Source organism: Rhinopithecus roxellana, chromosome 10 (genome assembly GCF_007565055.1).
Source record: "Rhinopithecus roxellana isolate Shanxi Qingling chromosome 10, ASM756505v1, whole genome shotgun sequence".
NCBI lineage: Eukaryota > Metazoa > Chordata > Mammalia > Primates > Cercopithecidae > Rhinopithecus > Rhinopithecus roxellana.
The window spans coordinates 64,481,093-64,506,553 of NC_044558.1; the positions used below are offsets into that span (position 1 = coordinate 64,481,093).

Genomic DNA, 25,461 nt, shown 5'->3' on the forward strand with positions numbered 1-25,461 from the left:
CTGCCATAAACAACTGTAAAGCTGCACAAAACGAATGAGGTGGCTGTTTTTAGTCTGTGACCACAGCTGTGCCAGCCAGAACTGAGGGCAAGGCCAGGAGAATGAATGAGACGCACCCACAGTACACTTGTCCTCTGGAGTACACCTGCAGATCGTGGCACCGAGAGCTCAGGTGTGGGCGGAGCATGGCCATCCTACCACGTCCAGAAGGCGGAGATCAGACGGAGCTCAGGTGTGAGCAGAGCATGGCCACCCTACCACGTCCAGGAGGTGGAGATTGGAGAGAATTCAGGTATGGGCGGAGCATATCACCCTGCCACATCCAGGAGAGGGAGATCGGAGAGAGCTCAGGTGTGGGCGGAGCATGGCCATCCTACCACGTCCAGGAGGGGGAGATCGGAGTGGGTGCAGGATGGGAGTTCTCCACAGATCCACACCAGCAGCGAATCAATCCAAGCCTGCCCATGTCACGATGACCCAGCAGTGCCTGTGCTACCTGCTAAAACAAGAGCTGGAAAGCTTCAGAGGAAGGTTAGGGATCCTGAGTGTGCTCAACATGTTACCTACAATGTGTAATACTCAGCAAATAATCACTGCATACACAGAGAAACAGGAGGTAGAATCTGTGGTCAAGAAAAAGGCAGTAAAAAGTGCACACACATGCAGGATGGTCTCTGTCACTCACCACATGCGGCGGCTGAGCACATGAATTGCGCCCGGTCTGAAGTGGATTTGCTACGTGAGAGACATGCCAGTTAATATAAAAAACAGAAAATATGTTATTTGTTTTTTTTTGTTTGTTTGTTTGAGATGGAGTCTTGCTCTGTCCCCCAGGCTGGAGTGCAGTGGTGCAATCTCTGCTCACTGCAAGCTCTGCCTCCCGGGTTCCCGCCATTCTCCTGCCTCAGCCTCCCAAGTAGCTGGGACTACAGGCGCCCGCCACCTCGCCCGGCTAATTTTTTGTATTTTTGGTAGAGACAGGGTTTCACTGTGTTAGCCAGGATGGTCTCGATCTCCTGACCTCGTGATCCACCCGCCTCGGCCTCCCAAAGTGCTGGGATTACAGATGTGAGCCACTGCACCCAGCCTATTTGTGTTTCTTATTGAAAGTATAGTATGAGCATTTTGAGTTAAAAATATACTAGTAAAATGAATTGTACCTGTTTATATATTTATATGAGGCTACAAGGAAGGTTTCAAGTTCTATAAGAGGACTCTCATAATTCTGTTGGAAAATGCCCGTCTAGATGTCTGATACAGCAGAAGACCGAGTTTTTAAATCTACAATTATAAATATTTAGGGAATCAAATTACAATGTGTCAAAGAACGAAAATATTTTAATTCTTGAGCCAGAGGAAGGGAAGACACTTTTTACTATAATGGAGTTGGGGAATTTCAGGTTCCGTACATGATAATCTTGAGAATTGTCACTCCCTCCTCACAGGTAAAAAGCTGAGCAAACTGAAAAATCAGCAGTTCTTCTTAAACCTGCAAGAGACGTGAGGTCACAGGCAAGCCACTGTCCCCAGATTGGCTGGACAGGTAAAGCGGAGAATCACCGTACACTGGAGCACAATGCTCCAAGGAACCCACGCTGGGATTGGAATACCTGAACTGGAATTGACAAATTGCTGCAGTGAGGTGTGGCCACGTCTGAGAGTTGAAACCTCCAGGAGGCCTGTGCATATGGGTCTCATGCTTTTGTGAGTTGTATCATCAGAAGCTCAACCAGGTTCTCGAAGTAAACATCAGAGAAAAATCCCCTCATATTTACTACAGGGGAAAGAGAATAGGAATCATTTTTCAATATGTAGGTGCACTCTTCACTAGGTCTACCTTCCAGAGAAGCTAGTTAACTAGAGACTAACCTGGTGGGATTTTATCAGAGCCTTCTGACCCGGGGGAAACGGAAATACCCAACTCCAACCTCCAGAACTGAAAAGCAAAAAAGAACAGAGTATCCAAGCACTATGGGACGTCCACAGAGGCATAAAATATGCATAACGGTAATGCAAGGGGGAAGAAAGAGGAACAGAAGAAATATTTGTAACAGTAATAGCTGAATTTCCTCAGATTAAAGCCAGACACCAAACCATAGATCCAGGAAGCTCAAGAAACACCAAGAAGGATAAATGTAAAAACAACAATGACAAAAACAAAAATAAACTAGGGCATATAATCTTCAAACTATGGTGAATCAAAGATTAAAAAACAAAGAAACCAGAGTACTCTCCTTCCCTATGGAGGATCAAAGATAAGAATTATATTCAACTTCCCCTCAAAAACCATGAAAGCAAGAAGTGGAGTGAAATATTTAAACTATTGAAAGGAAAAAAAATCCGTTAACCTAGAAGTGTATACTCTGTGAAATTATCTTTCAAAAGTGAAGAAAAAGTAAAGACCTTCTCTGACAAAAATTGCAAAATTTGTTGCCGGTAGACCTGCCTTGCAAAAAATGTTCAAAGTTCTTTAGAGAAAATAGTAGAGGTCAGTAACTCAGCTGTGCACAAAGAAAGGAAGAGCACAGTCTGTTTACAGGGCTCACACCTGTCATCCTAACACTCTAGGAGGCCAAGATGGGAGAACTGCTGGAGGCCGCTTAGTTGAGACCAGCCTGGGCAACGTAGTGAGACTGTCTCATTAAAAAAAAACCAAACCTGCTGACCGACTCCTATAGTGCCAGCTACTTTGAGAGGCTGAGACGGGTCACTTCTTGAGCCCAGGATCCCATTCAAGGCTGCAGTGAGCTATAATGATGCTACTCCACTCCAGCCTGGGCAACAGAGCAAGACCTTGTCTGTTTAAAAAAATAAATAGAAAAACAAAAAGCATTAAAGAAGAAATAGTGAAGGTAGAAGAAAATCTTTCATTTTTCTTAATAGATCTAACATAACAGTTCATTCGTAATAGCGACAGTAAATATACTGTATTATATGCTTATGTATATGTCATATACACACACTTAAATATAAGTGAAATGAATGAGAGCAGTGATACCCAAGGGATGGGAGGGAGCAATTAGGAATTAGGATGATTTTGTTATTATAGTGTGCTTGCATTATCAAGAAACCAGTGTAGTGTCATTTCAAAGTGGACTTGGGTTACTTGTAAATTTATATTGCAAATTCCAAGACAGCCACTTAAAAAAAAAAAAAAAAAAGAGTAGCTGATATGCTAAGAAAGGAAAGAAAATAAATCATAGAAAATGCTCAATTAAGACCACAAGGAAAAAAAAGTGAAAGACAAAAACAAAGAACAAGGGCAACAAATAGAAAATAGTAACAAATATGGTAGATGTTAATTCAACTGTATATCATTACTTTCAATGTCAGTCCAAATGCACCGAACTATATATTGTCTAGAAGAAATCCACTTTAGATATAAAGACATACATATAGATCAACAGTAAAGGGATGGAAAAAGATATAAATGTTAACACTAATTTTTTTGTGTGCAATGGCCTGATCTCATCTCACTGCAACCTCTGCTTCCCAGGTTCAAGTGATTCTCCCTCAGCCTCCCGAGTAGCTGGGATTACAGGCATTTGTCGTCATGCCCGGGTAATTTATTTTTTTTTCTATTCTTGTACAGATGGGATTTCACCATGTTGGCCAGGCCGATCTTGAACTCCTGACCTCAGGTGATCATCCCGCCTTGGCCTCCTAAAGTGCTGGGATTACAGGCGTGAGCCACTGTACCCGGCCAACACTCATTTTGAAAAATGGAAGTGGTGATATTACTTTCAGACAGAGTCGGCTTTACATCAAGGAAAGTTACCAGAGATGATTATTACGTAATAAAGGGGTCAATTCTCCAAGAAGATGTAACAATCCTGAAATGTATTTTTGCTAACAAAGCATCAGAATGCCAAAGCAAAAACTGATACACTTCAAGGAGAAGTAATTAACCCACTAGTATAGTTGGAGACGTTAACACCCCTTTATCAGAAATGGACCAATTCAGTAGCCAGAAAATCAGTAAGGACACAATTGAAATCAGCATCCTCAGTCAACTGTATATAACTGACGTTTATAGACTATTTCCTCCAACAACAGCAGAATACAGAACGTTCACCAAAATACCACGTTTTGGTCCATAAAACACACCTTAACAAATTTAAAACAATAGGAATCAAACAAGTATGTTCTCAACCACAGTAAAGTAGAAATCAATAATAGATGACTGGAAAATATATTAGGATATTAAACAATACACTTATAAATAATAAATTGTTCAGGGAAGAAATCTGAAGATTTCTTTGAAATTTTGAAGTGAATGAAAATGAAAACTTGTTAAAATTTGTGAGATGCAATGAGAGTAATGTTTATAGGGAAATTTATAGATTTAAATGCATATGTTAAAAAAAAATCTAAAATCAATAAGCTTCCACCTTCGAAAACTAGAAAAAGAACATCAAATTCTAAGCAGGAGACAAAGAGCAGAAATCAATACATTGAAAACAGAAAGTCAGTAGAGAAAATCAGTGAAACCAAAAGCTGGTTCTTTGAGAGAAAATCTATAAGCCTCTAACAAGAAAAAGAAATACAGTAGATAAATTACCAATATCAGAAATGAAATAAGGTACATAACTACAGATCCCATGGACATTAAAAGGATAATAAATATTATGAACAACTCTATGGCCACAAATTTGATAACGTGGATGAAATGAACCAATTTCTTTAAAGATAGAATCTGCCAAAATTTGAACAGGAAGAAACGATCTGTATGGGCCTGTATCTGTTAAATTGAATCAGTAGTTAATAACCTTTCAAAACAGGAAGTGCTAGGCCCAGATGGGTTCACTGGTGAATTCTACCAAACATCTAAGAAGAAATTATACCAATTATCTACCATCTCTTTCAGAACATAGAAGCTGAGGAATACTTCTTAACTCATTCTATGGAGCCAGCATCATTTTAATACCAAATACCATTTTAATAACAAAATATTACAAGAAAACTACAGAACATCTCTCATGAACATAGATGCAATAATCTTCAATAAAATATTAGCAAATTAAATCTAACAATGTAAAAAAAAATTGTGTACCAAAACCACATGGAATTTCACATATCCAAAGCTGGTTTAACATTGAAAAACCAGTTGACATAATTCATGTTAACAGGCTAAGAAAAAGAAAAAAGCATTTGACAAAATCTAACACTCATAATAAAAGCTCCCAGCACACTAGGAACAGAGGTGACCTTCCTCAACTTGATAAAGAATATGGACAAAAAAACCTATTAACATCATACCCAATTGTGAGAAACTAGAATCTTTCCCACTAAGATCCAGAAAGGGGGTCAGGAAAAACAAGGATGTCTGCTCTTACCACTTCTTTACAACATTGTACTAGAAGTCCTAGCTAATGCAATTATGACAAGAAAAATAAAATATATATTCATTGGGAAGATAAACTTAGTTCATAAATGGCATGTTTGCCTATGTAGAAGATCCAAAAGAATTGAGTTTAATATACAAAAGTTCACTGAATGTCCTGTTTAGCAGCAAAGAACAAGTAGAATTTGAAATTAAAAACTGGCTCATGTTTGTAATTCCAGCACTTTGGGAGGCCAAGGCAAGTGGATCACTTGAGGTCAGGAGTTCGAGACTAGCCTGGCCAACATGGCAAAACCCCATCTCTACTAAAAATAATAAAAACCATTTCCATTAGCACTCCCCAAAATAAAATACTTAGGCATAAAATCTAAAAAAATATGTTCAAGACCTTATGAGGAAAACTACAAAACTCATAGGAAAACTAAATGGACAGGTAGTCCATGTTCATGGATAGGTACACTGAATACTGTCAAGATGTTTTCCTTACAATGCAATCTCACCCAAAATCCCAACAAGTTGTTTTTTTGTTTTTGTTTTTTGTTTTTAATATCATCAAGCTGATTCAGAAGTTTATTTGGAGAGACAAAAGACCCAGAACAGCCACTTCAGTATTAGAAGAACAAAGTTGAAGACTGACAATATCCAACTTCAAGACTTAGCATAAATCGACAGTAATCAAGACAGTGTGGTATTGGTGAAAGAGCAAACAAAAGGATCAATGGGACAGAATAGAGAGCCCAGTAACAAAATATAGTCAACTAAACTTTGACAGAGGAACAAAGGCAATACAGTGGAGCAAATACAGTATTTTTAACAAATGGTGCTGGAACAACAACATGCAAAGAAAAACATAAACCTAGACACAGACCTTACATCTTTCAAAAAAATTAAAATAGATCACACAACCGCTGTCCTCATTAGTATAGTGGTGAAGTATTCCTGCCTGTCAAAATAGATGACAGATCTAAACATAAAGTGCAAAACTATAGAATTCATAGAAGATAAGGTAAAATCTAAGTGACTTGGGTTTGGTAATAACTTTTTAGATATGACACCAAAGGTGCAATGTGTGAAATAATTGATAAGCTGGACTCTAATAAAATTAACATTTTCTGGTATGTCAAAGACTCTTAAAGTAATTAAAATACAAGCCACAGACAGGGAGAAGATGTTTGCAAAAGACATAAATGATAACTTTTATTTGAAATATACAAGGAGCTCCTAAAAGTCAACAATAGCAACAACCTGATTAAAATATAGGGGCCAGCCAAGTGTGATGACATGTGCCTGTGGGCTCAGCTACTCGGGAGGCTGAGGCAGGAGCATCACTTGAGTTCAGGGGCTCCGATTGTTGAGTGATGCCTCTCAGGTGTCCACACTAAGTTCAATGTCAAACCAGTGACCTCCTGGGAGGGGTACTAGCTTAGGTTAGAAATGGAGCAGGTCAGAATTCCTATGCTGATCAGTAGTGGGATTGCGCCTGTGAGTTGCACTCCAGACTAGGAAACATTGTGAGACACTGTCTTTAAAAAATAAGTAAAACATGGGTCAAAGACTAAACAGATGCCTCATCTAAGAAGATATAAAGATAGCAAATCGACATATGAAATGATGCTTCACATCATGTGTCATAGAGAAATGCAGATTAAAGCAACAGTAAGATATCACTACACCAGAATCCAGAACACTATCAACACCAAAGCCTGTGAAGATGTGGAGCTGTGGGAATTCTCTCTCATTCATTGTGGGTCTTAATGCAAAATAGTGGGTCTTAATGCAAAATAGAACAGCCTTTAGGAAGACAGATTGGTGGTTTCTTACAAAACTAAATATACTCTTACCATATGATAAAGCAATTACACTCCTTGGCATTTGCTCAAAAGAGTTGAAAACTTATGTCTACACACAAAGCCTGCACATAGATATTTAGAGCAGCCTTATTCATAATTGCCAAAACTTGGAAGCAACCAAAATGCCCCTCAGTAGGTGAATGTATAAGCAAGCTGTGGTACATCCAGACAATGGGATGATATTCGATGCTGAAAATAAATGAGCTATCCATAAAAAGACACGGAGGAAACTTGAAGGGCATACTGCTAAGTGAGAGGCAATCTGAAAAGGTGGTTGTATGATTCCAGCTTTACGACATCCTGGAAAAGGCAAGACTATGGAGACTGTAAGAAGATTAGTGGTTGCCAGGGGGAGGCAGGGATGAATAGGCAGAGCAGGAGAATTTTCAGTATCATGTGATCTCTATATGATGCTGTAATGGTGGATACATGTTATGCATTTGTCCAGACCCATATATTGTACCCCGCCAAGAATGAACCCTGATGTGAATGATGGCGTTTGAGTGGTAATGATGTTTCGCTGTAGAAGTATCAGTTGTGACAAATGTACCACTCTGGTAGGCAATGTCGATGATAGGGAACGCTGTGCATATGTAGGGTATACGTGAGACATCACTATAAAGCTGGAAAATACGATACTGAGATGAAATTTCGCTGATGGGCTTAACAGGTTGGAGAAGGAAGATGAAGTCCCTGAGCTGGAAGAGAGATGAAAAGGAATTAACCAAAGTGAAGCCCAGAGAAACCAAAATTAAAGAAAAGCGAACAGAACCTCAAGCTCCTGTGATACGTTAATATACTTGTAATACAAGAAGGAAAAGAGAGAAAAGAGCAGGAGCCTTTGAAAAAATGAGTCAAAATTTTCTCAGATTGGTGTCGAACACCTGTGTCCAGCCCCAAGAAGTTCAGTGACCTCCAAGCAGAACAAGTATAAAAAGAATCACATCCAAGTTCATGATGGCCAAAGTGCTGAAATCCCAAGATTGAGGAGATCCCGAAAGGACTCAGAAGAAAAAGACACGTTACACACCAGAGAAGCGTTTGAACAACGCGTGACTTCTGTGAAGATACCGTGGAGACCAGAAGACCATGGAAAGACATTTTTTAAAGCACTAAAAGGAGAAAAGCCTGTCAGCTCATATCCAGGGAAAACCTCCTTTATAAACAAGGGTGAAACAACACGTTCCCAAACATGAAAGCTGAGAGAATGTGTTATCAGCAGAACTACACTATAAACGTGCTAAAGCATGGACTTGGCTGATTGCAAAGGATATCAGATGAAAGGTTAGCTGTATGAAAAAGAACCCTAGAAATCATAACAGTGTGCTCTAAAGTTTTTAGAATATAAAAGCATAGAATATTTTACTCTGATTTTATGGTTTTTGGTTTTTTATGATCTTATAATTTTATGATATAAAATCATAAAATGTACACGCTTCTCTACACCTCCTTTACCTGTTTTGAAGTCCTTGCTGTACCACGCATCAGTAGTTGATTCCCTATTATTTATTTATATTCTATTTGATGGATAGGACACATTCTGTTTATTCATTTACCAGTTGGTTATTCATTGTTCCCAGTATTCAGCTGCTGCTGACATTTATGTACATATCTTTGTGTGTACATATAATTTCCTTTGTGTATACATATAATTTCCTTTATCTTAAGTGGATGCCAAGTAGAATCATTGACTCTCATTGAAAGTTTAGGTTTAGCTTTTTAAAAACTGCCAACTTGTTTACAAAATAGCTGCACCATTTCACACTTCCACCAGCAGCATATGCGCACCCCAGTTTCTCCACATCATCACCAGCAGTAGTTATTGTTGATATTTTTATTTTTGCCATTCTAATTGATGTGAAATGGTATATCATTGTATATTTACTTTGCAACAATGAATGATGCTAAACATCTTTTAATGTGCTTATTGGCTTTTAATGTGCTAATTCCTATTCATAGCCATTTGTATATATTGGTAAAATGTTCAGATTTTTTGCTCATGTTTTAAATGGGTTGGTTGTCATCTTATGGGTTGTAGGTGCCTTATACAATCTGAATATAAGACTTTTATAGATGTAAAGTTTCTCAGTGAAAGAACAAACTATTATGTAGCAGACAGAATAATGCCCTTCCCCCAAGACACCCAGGTTCTATTCCCCAGAGCTTATGAACCTGTTGCCTTAAGTGGTAAAAGGGATTTTGCAGCTTATTAATTTGATTAATTTAAGATCTTGAGATGGGACCATTATCCTGGTTTAAGTAGGGAGACCCACTGTAATCAAGAAGGTCCTTACAAGAGAAAAGAACTGGAGACTGGAGTGATGCACTTTAAAGAGGAAGAGGGGCCATGAGTCAGGGACACAGGTGGCCTCCAGAAGTTGGGAAAGGCAAAGAAATGGATTCTCCTTTGAAGCCTCCAGAAGGAACGTAGCTCTGCTGACACTTAGATTTTACACTTCTGACTTCTCCATCAGTAGGATAATAGGTTCATGTCTTGTTATAAGCCACTAAGATCAAGGTAATTTGTTACATTAGCTATAGGGAGATAATCATCTTTTAAAACTTAAGAGTTTTCTATTTTAATGAAGTCCATTTTACTAATTTTCATGGATTGTGTTTTTGGAAGTTTTAGAAGTCTCATGGTCTTACTGTTCTTTCATTTAGGTCTGTGATCTATCTTCAGTTAATTTTTGTGTGTGCAATAGGGATCTAAGTGCGATTTTTGTTTTGGTTTGGTTTGGTTTGGGGGATTTTTTCCCCCACGCTTTTTCTTTTTGGTGTGTAGGTACTCAGTTGCCACAGCAACATTTGTTGAAAAAACAAACTACCTTTCTCTTACTGAGTTGTCTTGAGACCTTTGTCAAAAATAAATTAACCATAAACATAAGGTTTTATTTCTGGGTTTAATTCTGTTCCTTTGATGTATATGTCTATTTTTGTGCTAATACCACTGCCTTAATTACTGTGACTTTATGTAAAGTTTTGAAATCAGATAGTGAAGTCCTCCAACTTTGTTTTCCTTTTTCAAAATTATTTTGGCTATCGTAGGTCCTTTGTATTTCCAGATAAAATTGAGAATAAGCTTTCCATTTCACACACAGCCTTCTGGGATTTTATTAGGCAGTGCCTTGAATTAACGGAATGGTTTGGGAAGAATTGCTCTCTTGATAATACTGAGTTTTCCAATTCACGATCATGAATCTATCTCCATTTAGTTTCCATTTATTTGGATCTTTAATTTCTTTTAGTAATGTTTTATGGTTGTCACTGTACACATTTTGTACCTTTTTGTTAGAAGTCCAGCTGAGTGTTTTATGCTTTTGATGCTATTGTGAATGGAACTGTTTTCTTAATTTTATTTTCAGGTTGTTTATTGCTAGTATATGTATATCTTTGTCTTGTGTCCTGTGACCTCATCAAACTTTTTTTAGTAATGCAAAACATTTTTGGTATACTTCTTGCCATTTTCTACATCCCAAGGTCATGTCATCTATGAATAAAGACACTTTTATTCCTTCTCTTTCTGATCTGGATGTCTTTATTACTAAATTTGTTAATTTACTTCACTAGCTAGAACCTGCCAGATAATGTTGAATAAAAGTGGCAAGAGGGGACATCTTTGTCTTGTTCTCCATCTTAGGGAAAAGGCATTCTATTGTTTACCATTGAATACAATGTTAGCTGTGGCTTTTCATGAATGTACTTTAATAGGCTGAGGAAATTGCCTTCTATTCCTGGTTTGTTGAGTTTTGTTATCTTGAATTTGTCAGTACTTTTCTATGTCTCCTAAGGTTAACATGTGGTTCTACTCCGTAATTCTATATGGTGTATGACATTAATTCACTTTTGAAAGTTGAATCAACCTGACTTCCTGTCCCCATGGTGTGTAATTCTAGTCACCACTGGTCATGCTGTACCATCCATTTCATATGCTGCTTGTTTGGTTTGCTGCTATTCTGTTGAGTGTCTATATCATATTATTCTGCAGGTTTCTTGGAAAAGGTAGGTGGGAGTGGGGAATGAAAGATTGTAAAGGGTTGTGAGAAGACGTTCTGGGGAGATGGTTGTGCTCCATATGGACACCTGGTTGTGTACTTTTCTCAAAAGTCTCAAGGCTGTGTCAGTTTTACTTTTATATAAAATGTGTAAGTTTTCTTAAAAGGCAGGGTGGGCCAGGCGCAGTGGCTCACGCCTGTAATCCCAGCACATTGGGAGGCCGAGGCAGGTGGATCACGAGGTCAAGAGATCGAGACCAGCCTGGTCAACATGGTGAAACCCGTTTCTGCTAAAAACACATAAATGAACCAGGCATGGTGGCACGTGCCTGTAATCTCAGCTACTTGGGAGGCTGAGGCAGGAGAATCGCTTGAGCCCGGGAGAGGTTACCGTGAGCTGAGATCGTGCCACTGCACTCCACCCTGGGCAACAGAGCAAGACTCTGTCTCGAAAAGAAAAAAAAACAAGGTGATAGAGAATTTTCAGGCTCCTAATATTGTTGCTTTTCTAACAACTTTAAAAAAAATTCCCAGACAGCGTAAGTCGTGTGACAGTGGTAATAAGTATGAATATCGTTTGCTATTATTGTCTTTTAATAAAGCAAACCCATGTCTTAATATTATTTGCTGTGACTCCTCCTCTCACCCAATGATCTGGAGCTGCTCGCCTGAGCCGGCGCCTCCCATCACTCACCTGTAGGTAGGATTCTGAGTGTCATTCTTACATTGAAGTTTAACAAATACACCAGCAATTTATTCCCAAAAACCTTGGTACTGCATGAAAAATTATTAAATGAAAAATGTTCTCGTGGATTATAGTGGAAAAAATGGATGTATTTTATCATAATCCAAGATACCCAATTTGTACAGAAAGAAAAATCAATAATAAGAATGTATAAGAAATGAATACTGTAAAGGTGAATAGATTTGAGTGTAAAATGTGACATGATGGTTTGTCGTGTGCCCTGGAGGAAAACGGGGGAGGTGGAGGGGGCCGTTCCATGTGAGGCACATTCTGCTTTCTCTCCTGTTACCATCATCAGCTTCTTGATCCTTAGGGAGCTGCATGGGTATCGAACACACCGATGTAGAAATAAATCACCCTCATGGGTATCTAACACACCAACGCAGAAATCACCTGCTTGGGTATCTAACACACACCAACGTAGAAATAAATCAGAGCCCAGAAGAGCATCTCAGGACTAACAAGGGCTAAACATAGTCACACTGAGACTCCTGAGAGCTGCACAGGCCCTCAGCCTCCCCTTGCCCTCTTACTTTCTGGCTGACACAAGAAAACACTTGGTTTCTTCCCAGACTGCTGTGTGGAGAAATTGTATCAGTGCATCTTTGAGATGACAGTATCAAACATATTATAGCATGTTTGTTTAAGGTGTTTTGGAAGCAAAATTCATTATGCTAAAATAAATGGTTGATTATCTGAAAAGTGGTTTAACTTCTCAGTGTCTACGGCAAAAAGTCATTGAACAACTGTTCAGACTTGCGTAAAGTAAATCTGTTTGGCGAGGGACTGAGATTGTGGTGCATGTTTTTGCTGCAATATATAGCAAATCGCCTTTCTTCTTACACAGATACCTCTTCTGGCTCAGAAGACGAAGGCTCAGTGCAGGGGGACTCCCAGGGCACCCCCACCTCCAGCCAGGGCAGCATCAACATGGAGCACTGGATCAGCCAGGCCATCCACGGCTCCACCACGTCCACCACCTCCTCGTCCTCCACGCAGAGCGGGGGCAGCGGGGCTGCCCACAGGCTGGCGGACGTCATGGCCCAGACCCACATCGGTGAGCACGCTTCACAGTGTCTTTCTGTGCCTGTTGTCTAAATGCCTTTTGTGTGTGCACGTTTTTCTCTGTCTGCATCGTGGCTGTGGAATCTCTCAGTGGAAAGAGCGCATAGTTCATCTGGCCCCTGGGATGCTTTGGTTGGATTGTTTCTGGAAGCTGCTTTACTGCTTCCCATGCCCAGGTCCCTCCCACAGCTGGAATTCCAGGGGCCTTGTTCCTGGGGAATCCTGCAGCCATATCCGCTCCCATCTTTTCTTCTCACTTATGCTCCTGCGTGAAACCTTAACAGTCCCAGTCAACAGGACAGGGTTTTAAAGTGTGCTCCTCCCGACCATGGGGGTCATTTAAGGAAACAAGAGCTTTAACCACGGCTGCTTTACGCTGCTGTCTGCCACAGGTGTTCAGATTTCTTGGGCGTGGCGCACTGTTTTGTGTAGGTTCTGTGACAAGGGAGATCCTCTGTATTAGAAAAAGGACGAAGTTAGGATCACTGCCCTACGACGTTTGAAGACGCTGTGGAAAAGGAGTGAAGTGAGAATTACTAGAGGAAGAGCCGGCGCGTGGGGGAGCCGTGATGAGCCTTGCATCGCTCTGCCTTTGAATGGTTCAGGAGTACACATTTTCCATCAAGTACAGGACTAGGGTTGAATGGGATTTGGTGTGTCTCTCTATTAAAGCAGTAACCGGAGACGACTGTATTCCACATTGCCGATAACAGAGCACGAGCCACAGGCTCAGACGCTCCCGGCATCAGCTACTGCAGGAAAGCCTGATCTCTGCAAAACCCTCAGAGGGAAGCAGGTGGACGTCATGTGTGGTCAGATAGCCCACAGACACCCCAGAACCCCAGAATGTTCACTTCGAGATCACTGACTCCTTGACACCCAGAGGCGTTTCGGATTGACTTGGGTCCCAGCCCCTTCGGTGCTCCTGACACTGAAAGCGTCAGCTGTTTTCTGTCTGGAACAGGAGTTGGCTGTCAGGAGAGCTGGGTCTGTCTCACTTTTCCCAATAACTGCTGCTGGGATCTCGAAGTCACTTCTCCTGCTTTAGGCTTTTAGTGAGGGAAAAAAGAAAAAAGTAATTTTTCTCTCTCAGAACTGTTGTGAGTATAAAGGAGAAAACAGAAATACTCTTTAAAAGTTTGCAAAGTAGTACTCAAGTGCAAAGCAGTATTAAACTTCAGTTTGACACAGTTTCAGGAACATGTACACTGGTTTATGTGAATTAATAACCTATACTTGAAATCACAGTAGGTTGAACATTGAACAGGAATGTGTGACTGTTACATATTTTTCCATAATAAAAGTCCAGGATAGTGGCCGAGGCTCTGCCAGACCTGAACGGGGAGGCCAGACACCACCTCTGCCACTTGGTGGAAGCATTTGTATCCTCAGATTTTATTCAGTTTTAAGGAAATGCACAGTCTTACCAAGAAAAACACATATTTTTGAACAGATGAATCACTGCACTTGGGCCTCCCTTTGTGGGTTTGGAAGTTTTAGTACAAAGAATCAATTTATCCGAACTATGAGGGGCTCCTAACTCATGTGCGTCAGGGCTCAGTGTGACCCAAATGTAACTAACTCTCGGTGATCACGTTCCGGTAATTTCTAATTGGTCACAAAGATAATCTTCCTAGACTATCTGGAAATTTTCTGTAACTTTGGAATTTTTTTGGAGAAGCCGTGGCAAAATAATGAAACTTAAAGAGAAGAAGAAAAGTATTTTCTGTGGCAAAACAAGAGAAGTAAAAAGTCAGATGTGCATGTGACCTTCTGAGATAATCAGAAGCCTGTGAACGAGAATGTAGCATGTGTGATCGTGTGTGCGCCTGTGCGTGAGTGTTCTAAGGGGTCCAGGCACAACAGAGTCACACTGGCCAATCCCTCCAGCAAGGGACAGAAGGGGAGGCCACAGAGGCTGCTTTCGTCCAAGGGGGGAAAAGCCCAGGGCTGCAGACTCCAGGTCACGCAGTCTCACAGAGCTGGCCGCGCTTCTACTTGTTGAAGTGAAATCTGAAGTCCTTTGTGGATTTTTTCCACCAATTTATGCCAGCAGTTAAGTAGGGACATCTCACATGTATCTTCACAGTCAAGCCAATTTGGCATAAGGTAGGAAATCTCATTCTAGTTTTCTTTTTCTACTGCTGTACCCGCTGTCCCTCTAGAAGCCGTCGGCAGCGCTTTCACACCTCGGAGCTGAGAGGAGGTCTCCGAGATGCTACCATCCAAGTCCGCTGAGGACGGAGGGTTGGTTCTGCAGGAAGTTGGGCCACCTGCCTCCAGGTGGAACATCGTGGCATGGACGGACGGTGTGGCAGGCCCTCCCCTTAGTGAGAGCCGATGATTCTCCTCTCCTCAGTCAGGGGTTCCAAGTGAGTGGCATTGCCGAATCTACTTGTGACGCCAGACTGACACCCTCAGGAGGGGCTGACGTGGTGCCCAGGCGGCTCAGCACCCCCACCCCGCCCGGTTCTCGGATCATAAAGGAGCGTCGTTTCACGGCCTCTTTTGTGCCTCGATTTTCTGTGTGCTGTTTTTGTGCATTCAGTTGATTTTGCCATCTAGACGGCCTCCGGGCGCGGTGGCAGTGTCTGGTGAAGAAAGGCTTTTGGGGATGAGCACCACTTTCAGCAGCACAGAATATCACGCTTCTGTGGCTTCTGTCGCGTGGGACGGTGGCGGGCAATCCTGAAAAGCTTCTGTCAAAGGAGGATTCAGAATCCAGATCCGCACTGTGGCGCCCATCAGGATTCTAGGCGTGACGGGCGTGGTCAGTGGGCTGCTTGGCACGTCTTCCTCAACGTTTTATTCATTAGCAAAGCATACTTTCCCCCATTTAGCCACGTACGGCTTAACTTTCTCTCCACGGGGTGCTGTAAGAGAAAGAGCTCCATGCGCTCATTGGCCTTACGCAGTCCTTAGTACGCATTAGGGTGTAAACGTGGTTTTTTCAATGACTAGTATTGTTTGTACTAAAACAAATAATAATAATTCTTGATGTCTCCCCCTTTAGTAAAGAAAATCCTATGAAATGTATATGTGTTAACTCATGCAATCCACCCAACTACCCTACATGGTCATGGCCATTACTGTTCCCTATTTGATGAATAACTGAGGCATGGAGAGCTTAAAGGACATCTCAAAATCCCCAGAAGTTTCCAGAGCTGGGTTTCTAATTCCAGGCCGTGGGCTCCAAAGCGCGAGTAAAGCCCTGGGCTGTGTCGATGGTGGCCGACAGGAAACGGGACCCTTCCGTGAACACACACAGGGTTCCTGAGGCCCTGCCATCGCCGGTCTAACGATATTCTAGTTAAAACGCCACTGACGTGGCTCCTGTTAGGAAACTGGAGGTTTCACCGAACTCTGCTCCATTTGCGGCAACATGAGTTATGCTGGGGTCCCCCTTTGTGCCGGATGTGTGTGGCAGACGTGGCTGAGATTGGCTTTGGCTTCTCACGGCACCCCCAGGGTGAGCGCCCGTGCTCCAGTCTCTTCCTGAGCTATGGCTCAACCTGCGAGCAAACGCCACAACCACCAGAAACACTCATGATGTGCTTCTTTACAGAAAATCATTCTGCACCTCCTGATGTAACCACGTACACCTCAGAGCACTCCATACAGGTGGAGAGACCACAGGGTTCTACGGGGTCCCGGACAGCGCCCAAGTACGGCAACGCCGAGCTCATGGAGACCGGGGATGGTACGTCCCAAAGCAGAGATGCGTTTTTTTCTGGTAAACGGTTTGTGCTGATGTCCCGTTCTGTGTCCGTGACTGGATGTGCTTCTTCCTGGGGTACAATCTGCTGCCATTTTATCTGTTGAATAACTAACAGTGGTTCAGCAACTGAGAAATTCTTGTACAGCTGTTAAGACCATGAACAGTCACTTAAAAGAGCAAGATGAAGTTAAATGTACAACAGAATTACTGTCAGATGGGCCAGTATGTTGCTTTAGACTTCGGAGGAAAGAGGGTCTTTTTATCCATGTTGGACAGAGATGTCAGTGACTTGGTAACAGGCTGCGTACGTTCTGGTTACAGCGGCTGTTTGTATCACCTAGCCCCTGTTCTATTTAAGTCTCAGTCCTTCCCGGGATCATAAAAGTCAGCGTAGAACCCAGTAGTGAATGAAATACGATGCCCCTGTGTGAAGCCGCATGGAGCAGCCTTGGCGTGCCCTTGTCTTGTGGTGCACAGAACTCACAGGCGGACGGGGAGGCCTATCCCAGCCCCAACAGGCACAGTGGACAGGGAGGCCTGTCGGAGCCCCGTCAGGCACAGTGGACAGGGAGGCTTATCCAAGCCCCAACAGGCACAGTGGACAGGGAGGCCTATCGGAGCCCCAACAGGCACAGTGGACAGGGAGGCCTATCGGAGCCCCAACAGGCACAGTGGACAGGGAGGCCTATCCCAGCCCCAACAGGCACAGTGGACAGGGAGGCCTGTCGGAGCCCCGTCAGGCACAGTGGACAGGGAGGCCTATCCAAGCCCCAACAGGCACAGTGGACAGGGAGGCCTATCCCAGCCCCAACAGGCACAGTGGACAGGGAGGCTTATCGGAGCCCCAACAGGCACAGTGGACAGGGAGGCCTATCCCAGCCCCAACAGGCACAGTGGACAGGGAGGCCTATCGGAGCCCCAACAGGCACAGTGGACAGGGAGGCCTATCCCAGCCCCAACAGGCACAGTGGACAGGGAGGCCTATCCCAGCCCCAACAGGCACAGTGGACAGGGAGGCCTATCCCAGCCCCAACAGGCACAGTGGACAGGGAGGCCTGTCGGAGCCCCGTCAGGCACAGTGGACAGGGAGGCCTATCCGAGCCCCAACAGGCACAGTGGACAGGGAGGCCTATCGGAGCCCCGTCAGGCACAGTGGACAGGGAGGCCTATCCCAGCCCCAACAGGCACAGTGGACAGGGAGGCCTATCCGAGCTCCAACAGGCACAGTGGACAGGGAGGCCTGTCGGAGCCCCGTCAGGCACAGTGGACAGGGAGGCCTATCCCAGCCCCAACAGGCACAGTGGACAGGGAGGCCTATCCCAGCCCCAACAGGCACAGTGGACAGGGAGGCCTATCCCAGCCCCAACAGGCACAGTGGACAGGGAGGCCTATCGGAGCCCCGTCAGGCACAGTGGACAGGGAGGCCTATCGGAGCCCCGTCAGGCACAGTGGACAGGGAGGCCTATCCGAGCTCCAACAGGCACAGTGGACAGGGAGGCCTATCCGAGCTCCAACAGGCACAGTGGACAGGGAGGCCTATCGGAGCCCCGTCAGGCACAGTGGACAGGGAGGCCTATCCGAGCTCCAACAGGCACAGTGGACAGGGAGGCCTATCCGAGCTCCAACAGGCACAGTGGACAGGGAGGCCTATCCGAGCTCCAACAGGCACAGTGGACAGGGAGGCCTGTCGGAGCCCCAGTCAGGCACAGTGGACAGGGAGGCCTATCCCAGCCCCAACAGGCATAGTGGACAGGGAGGCCTATCCCAGCCCCAACAGGCACACCGCCACATCCTCACGTGAGGCAGAGCCCGGCCGTGCCTTCACAAGTGTCCAGTTAGTGCACTTGAAATCGCCCTGGTTGCCGGTGCGATGACTTTTGCTGGAATGCCTTTCTGTGTCATTATTTGCTTTAGTTCTCTGATAAGTTCAGTCTATAGTAAATTGGCCATTTTTGTTACTCTTGTCACGGTCATTTTAGTAACTTTGTCATCTTTCAAGTCTGTCATCTTCGCTTTTGTTCCCCAGGTATGTCCCGCGTGGTGTGTTGTATCGTTTTGATGTGTCACAGCCTCCCACACCAGAGCCCACAGGGGCCCTTGTTGGGAGGGTGATTCGGGGCCACACCCCAGACGTCATGAGCTGGAAGTTCTGGGGGCCCTGAGGCGATTCTGACATCTGCCAAATTAAGCTTGAGAATCATGGCCTGGCGGGGATGGTCTGATTGGTCTGAACCAAATTAGTTGGGCTATTTAATGGGAAAATACTATGTTTAGATGTTGAGAGTTCTGGATTGTGTGTTTTCTGTATTTTCAGAGATATGAAATATTTAATGTCTCAATTCTGAAAGTGCCCACAGAGCATTTTGAGACACTGATTAAAAATTCTTGATAGAAAAAATTTCCTTGAATTCTGTTCTATTCCCCCCAAATGTTGAGGTCTGTTTTTTATGGTCCAGTGCAGGGGCGAACAAGGGCTCTGCCTCAGGTGAGGGAATGGCCTGCCAGCTGTACCTGCAGAGACCCCTGCACCGTCCAGGCCCACAACTCTGGGTGATGGTTGCCCAGGTCCTGCTGGCCTGCAGCGTGTGCCTGAGGGGGACACTTTCGATCTAGTTGGAGCATCAGTGTCTTGATCCTCTGTCTTGTTCATTTATTTGATTTGTTTATCTTGAAATTTGAAAACTGACTTTTTCATTTATCAAATCAGTTGATTTTCAGAGTGATGCAGCGTTTGCTGTAATTAGCACAGTATTATAAAATGTGGTTTTTCTCAGTCCCCTTGGATAGGTATGTGCTGGTATTCTATTACACAAAAATTTGAGTTTAGAGACTAACTTCTGTGCTTGAGGGTGCCTTGCCTGTGTGCGGGCTGAGCTGCGTGGGTTTGGAACATGTGTGAGGAGCGCAGCCTTATTAGGAGTGGACAGGGCTTGGACGTGGTGGTGCTGGATCGCCAGCCCAGGGCTGTGGGATGCTGGGGGTTCCAGACATGACTCACCCGCTCAATGTTCTTGTGCTTCCGTGAGGCCGAATGCTGACGGTCCCTGGAGAGACAGACTCAGGGAAGGCCTTACTGCTTCACTGATGGTCTTGCCCTGTTGAGAAGGGGGGCCTGGGGCAGTGAGAATGAGGAGTCTGCCCTCTGCAGATGACAGTTCTGTCCTGAGAATCAGAGCCGGGGTCAAGCATGTGTGGTCCTGAGGCTCTTCCCAGCATGACCAGCAGAATAGCGCATGCTGGAACGTGGGAGACATTCGGATCTGATGCATCTCTGTCCTGTCTGCTGCGTAGCCACAGGGCTACTGTACAGCATGATCACCTCAGGCCTTTCCCAGGATGGCATCGAGAAGGATGCCAGCCTGTTGCAGCTGTGCTGGGCAGGGGGGCTGTGGGACTGTGGGTACTGGTTGAAGCTGTGATGATCGCTTCCCCCACCCACTGGTTCCTGTTTTACAGGAGTACCAGTAAGTAGCCGGGTGTCAGCAAAAATCCAGCAGCTTGTCAATACCCTCAAACGACCGAAGCGACCACCTTTACGAGAATTCTTTGTCGATGACTTTGAAGAATTGTTAGAAGGTGAGAAAACTCTTTCCCACACGTTTCTTCCAGATGCTCCTGTGGTGCCATAGGCAATGACGTTTTTTTCTGCAAGGCTATTTTACTTTTTAAGAGCAGTAATCTTGGCATTCATTGGATAATGGGAACCCAGGTATAGGGAGCAGGTGATGTTCCCAGGCGGCCTTGGCGTCAGCAGGTTTCTAAACCTGGTTGTTAGTCTTCTGCAGGAGGTGATTTTGTTCTGTTATGCAGGTCAGGTCTCTATAAGAACTCTGTAAGAGTATGGAAATACAAGTAAAGTATAAACATAAAGAAAAACAAGTAAACTGGGGAAATCCTTTGCTCGCAGCAAAACAGGCGTGTGAGGTGCCCTCCTCCCCCCTCCCCCATCCTCCCCCCGTCCTCCCCCTTCTTCCCCCGTCCTCCCCCTTCTTCCCCCCTCCGCTGCCTGCCTCTCCTTATAGATGCCGGAGCTGCTGCCTTTGCCCCCGAATGCTCCTGGGTCTTTTTAGACAAACAACTTAAAGTTGAAACAAAGCACAAGTACTGCTCATTATAGCAAACTCGAGCTCCTTATTATCCTGTGCGTTAAACCACAAGTAAAAACGGCCAGTTTTCTTGTCAGTCATAAAGTGAGAGACAAGTCTGTTCCAGAAATGGAAAAGATAATTTCCATTCTTCACCTCTCTCAAGGATTGGGCAGGTGGTATTTATGATGCACTGATTTTAGTTTTACTCAGGAAAATACTCGCTCCGTGTTCCTGTTATTCAGTGTACTTGTGGCAGATTTAAATGTACAGCTCAGACCAGGTGTGGTGGCTCATGCCTGTAATTCCAGCACCGTTGGAGGTCAAGGTGGGCAGATCACTTAAGCCTGGGAGTTCAAGACCAGCCTGGGCAATATGGCAAAACCCTGGCTCTACAAAAAAAAATATATATGTATACACACACACACACTAAAATTAGCTGGGCGTGGTGGTGCATGCCTGTAGTCCTAGCTACAGGCTAGGACTGTAGCGGAGGCTGAGGTGGGAGGATAACCTGAGCCTGGGAGGTCGAGGCTGCAGGGAACTGTGATCATGCCATTGCACTGCAGCCAAGGCAGAAGAGAGAGACCCTGCCTCGGAAAATAAATGCACCATTAATCTTTAAGGACAAAATATAATTTAGCAAGATTTAAGCAATTTGGGGTCCAAAATCACTAGTTTATGTTGATAATGGAAATTTTCAGCACGGCTGTTTGAATTCCAGGCTCTCTGCCTGTATGCCACGCAGTTCCACCTGTTGTCAGTTTGCAGATATGTCCAGGTCCACCTAAGCACTCCACCTACATGCTGCCTTGGAAATTACAAGAACTGATTTTTTACCAGCATTCGTGATGCTAGTGTATAGACCCCAATTGTAGAAAAGCATGCTCTTCTGTCAGCCATAAATGTACACCTTAAGTATAAATCTCCTGGCTTCTTTATAGAGAACAAAAAGTAGCCACGCTAATGTGGATGCATTTCTCTCGTAACCTCTTGTATTCAAATGATTTAGTTCAACAACCAGATCCAAACCAACCAAAGCCGGAGGGGGCCCAGATGCTGGCCATGCGCGGAGAGCAGCTGGGCGTGGTCACGAACTGGCCGCCGTCGCTGGAGGCTGCACTGCAGAGGTGGGGCACCATCTCGCCCAAGGCGCCCTGCCTGACCACCATGGACACCAACGGGAAGCCCCTCTACATCCTCACTTACGGTAATCCCGAGGCTCACCCTCTGCCCTTTGCCCACCCCCCTCGCAGCCACTCCCGAACGCACAAAGCTCAGTGTCTGTTTACATCCTCACTTACGGTAATCCCGAGGCTCACCCTCTGCCCTTTGCCCATGCCACGCACAGCCACTCCCAAACACATGAAGCTCAGTGTCCGTTACTTCTGGTGACTGACGGATTTTATGCTGCCTTATGTTTCTGGCACAGAAATAAATGGAATCTCGAAAGTTATTTGTTAAATATTTTTTGAGTTAAAACCGGAAATGGCTGGTTGAAACAGTGACCATAACTCTTAATAAGATGTTAGATCTTCTTAAATACATACGCGATTTATTGAAATGCATGCTTTCAGCAAAGATTGGTAATACTAAAAATACAAAAAACTAGCCGGGCGAGGTGGCGGGTGCCTGTAGTCCCAGCTACTCGGGAGGCTGAGGCAGGAGAATGGCGTAAACCCGGGAGGCGGAGCTTGCAGTGAGCTGAGATCCGGCCACTGCACTCCAGCCTGGGCGACAGAGCAAGACTCCGTCTCAAAAAAAAAAAAAAAGAAAAGAAAAATCTAAGCTTTCTGATATGTATCACTCCGAAGAAACAAAATCGGTTTCCAAGGGACTTTTTCAGAAGGCCGGAGAAACCACCTTTCCCTTAAGTCTTCAGTCCAATTAATACAGTCTGTAAACTTTTGCCCATGGTTAACGATAGCAGAGAAATGCGTTCTCTTTTTTTCTGTGGATAAGAGACCATAGAGGAGCAGATTGTCAGGCTATTTTCTCTTTGCTTCAGCTTTACAAAGAAAATAGTAACTAAAAGGCTGGCACGATGGCTCGTGCCTGTAGTCCCAGCTGCTTGGGAGCTGAGACAGGAGGATCACTTGTGACCAGGAGTTCGAGACTACATTGAGCTATGATTGTGTCACTGCACTCCAGCCTCAGTGACATAGCAAGACCCCATCTCTAAAAAATTAATTCGAATTTTCAAAAGATAAGAAACTAACTGGCTGGACGCGGTGGCTCACGCCTGTAATCCCAGCACTTTGGGAGGCTGAGACAGGTGGATCACGAGGTCAGGAGATCGAGACCATCCTGGCTAACACGGTGAAACCCCGTCTCTACTAAAAAATACAAAAAACTAGCCGGGTGAGGTGGCGGGCGCCTGTAGTCCCAGCTACTCGGGAGGCTGAGGCAGGAGAATGGCGGGAACCTGGGAGGCGGAGCTTGCAGTGAGCTGAGATCCGGCCACTGCACTCCAGCCTGGGCGACAGAGCGAGACTCCGTCTCAAAAATAAAAAAAACTAAAGGACCAAAATGGTTCATATTATGCCTGCATGTCTGAGATTTATGTTGACAGTTGAAATTTTAAACATAGCTGTTTCAGTTCTAGGCTCTTGGGCATGGTACAGAACGTCGTTCCACCTGTTGTCTGTTTGCAGGTTTTGTTTTTAACTTTAGGTTTTGTTGGTATAACACAACACTTTTCTGATTGCAGGTAGGAAAGGAATTGATTTCTCCATTAGCCATGGAGGCCCAAAGCCAGGTGCTATGTTGAATGGTGGAATCTCAGTAGAGCCCAGCCTTTTCGGGGTGGGGCTCCGGGAGGCAGCAGCTGTCGACCTGTGCATTTCACGGACAGATGGGGGATTTGGGTCTAGGAGCATACTGGGTTTGGGAGCGTGTGTTTTGTAGCTCCTTTGGTTTTATGGCTTCTTTCAGTAGGTTTTTTTTTTTTTTTTTTTTTTTTTTTTTTTTTTGAGACGGAGTCGTTCTGTCGCCCAAGCTGTAGTGCTGTGGCCGCATCTCAGCTCACTGCAAGCTGCGCCTCCCGGGTTCACGCTATTCTCCTGCCTCAGCCTCCCGAGTAGCTGGGACTACAGGCGCCCGCCACCTCGCCTGGGTAGTTTTTTGTTTTTTTTTTAGTAGAGACGGGGTTTCACTGTGTTAGCCAGGATGGTCTCGATCTGCTGACCTCGTGATCCGCCCGTCTCGGCCTCCCAAAGTGCTGGGATTACAGGCTTGAGCCACCGCGCCCGGTCCTTTCAGTAGTTTTCAATGGATAGTGTGTGTCATCCATGGTGAAGCATAAGCTTTACTTTTTAAATTATGCTCTCAGAAATAGGTTTTATTCAGTCAAAAGGATGAAAGACTTTTCTGTGTGACCCTCATCTCCGGCCCAATTCAGCCCTGGAGCTAATTGTGTACTTGGAGTCACTGCTGCATGACAGCTGATGGCCCCCGAGGCCTCCCCGCCTCCCCGCCGGGAATACAGGAGCAGCTGTGCTCTTCCGGGTGCGTGCGTTCACTCTGAGCACTAACAGACGTTCGCTTGGATGTTTTAAGCATGTGGTATGCGTTGGCACAGGACTAAGGTTTGGGAAATCAAAGACGAGTAAGACACAGTTCTCACGGGGCCTATGATCTCGATCAGAAGGATCGCCCCTCTCTGCTGCTGGAACGTTGAACGGTGCTGGCGTCTTTCCCCTTCCTGCAAGGTTAAGATGAATGGGAGACATAAGACACAGACTGAATATTCATATGAAAAGTTGGAGTCATCAGAACTCATGCCCCCAACCAATGCATTTTAACTCCTGCTTTTAAATCATCTATATGTTGTTGTATTTTAATTATCCATATTAATTGCAGGCCGTGGGTTGATCTTGGTTTTTACTTGTTAAAGGAATATAAGAAAACGACACGTTTCCAAATGTAAGATTACAGCTTATCAGATGAAAACGCAGTGAACACTGTGGAAAGCTCCCTCTGCACAGAAACGCTAACGTAGATGAACGAATGATTGGTTGTTGCTGAGACGACTCAGAAACAAGCTCGTCGAATGAGAATTGTTCTAATACTGAGTAACCTGGTGTCACTGAAGGGCTGTATTCTCTAAACTCCTGCTGTTTCCCCTCAACCCCCAAATTTAGCTTCCTATGAAGCATTGGGGCAGCAGAATTCCCAGCTGATAAACTTAGGATCATTAATAGAAAGTGTAGGTGGCTAATGAAAGCCACAAGTCAATAAACTTTTGAAACATCTTATAATTCTGTTTTCCACCTTAGACTACCCGTGGCATTTCATAATCTTAAAAAGTCACGCTGTGCCGTTAATTGCCCTTCACGTCCTGCCTCCAGCAGCTCTGCAGTACACTCTGCCTCCTCTGTGGTTTTCGGGAGAGACCTACACATTCATTTTGCGTTCCTACCAAGCAGATGCTCATGTTCGTCTCCCTTTTAATGTTTTATTTGTTTATGGTTTTCCTATTACTCCAGATGTTCCGAGCAATCTACATGCTTGAGCTAGCAGCGCACTGGGCCACCTTTCTGTGGCCTTGCTGCTTTTTTGCGTAGTTGATGGTGCGTCTCAAGTTCCCGCCTCCTTCCCCGGCTCGCTCCGGTTCAGCCCGTTGCCACCCACTACCTCTCCCCTCACCAGTTACACTGT

The 25,461-nt window shown here is 44.5% G+C and overlaps 1 protein-coding gene across 12 annotated transcripts in view; it reads left to right on the forward strand.

The window, feature by feature from the left end:
• LOC104661473 (disco-interacting protein 2 homolog C) overlaps nt 1-25,461 on the forward strand; it is a 313,197-nt gene that overhangs the window by 161,285 nt on the left and 126,451 nt on the right. For all 12 annotated transcript variants that reach the window (XM_030939985.1, XM_030939981.1, XM_030939979.1 and 9 more), the window contains 4 exons: nt 12,782-12,991; nt 16,565-16,699; nt 20,174-20,293; nt 21,815-22,012. In XM_030939985.1, coding sequence (XP_030795845.1) covers nt 12,782-12,991; nt 16,565-16,699; nt 20,174-20,293; nt 21,815-22,012 — 663 coding nt within the window. The remainder of the gene's footprint in view (nt 1-12,781; nt 12,992-16,564; nt 16,700-20,173; nt 20,294-21,814; nt 22,013-25,461) is intronic.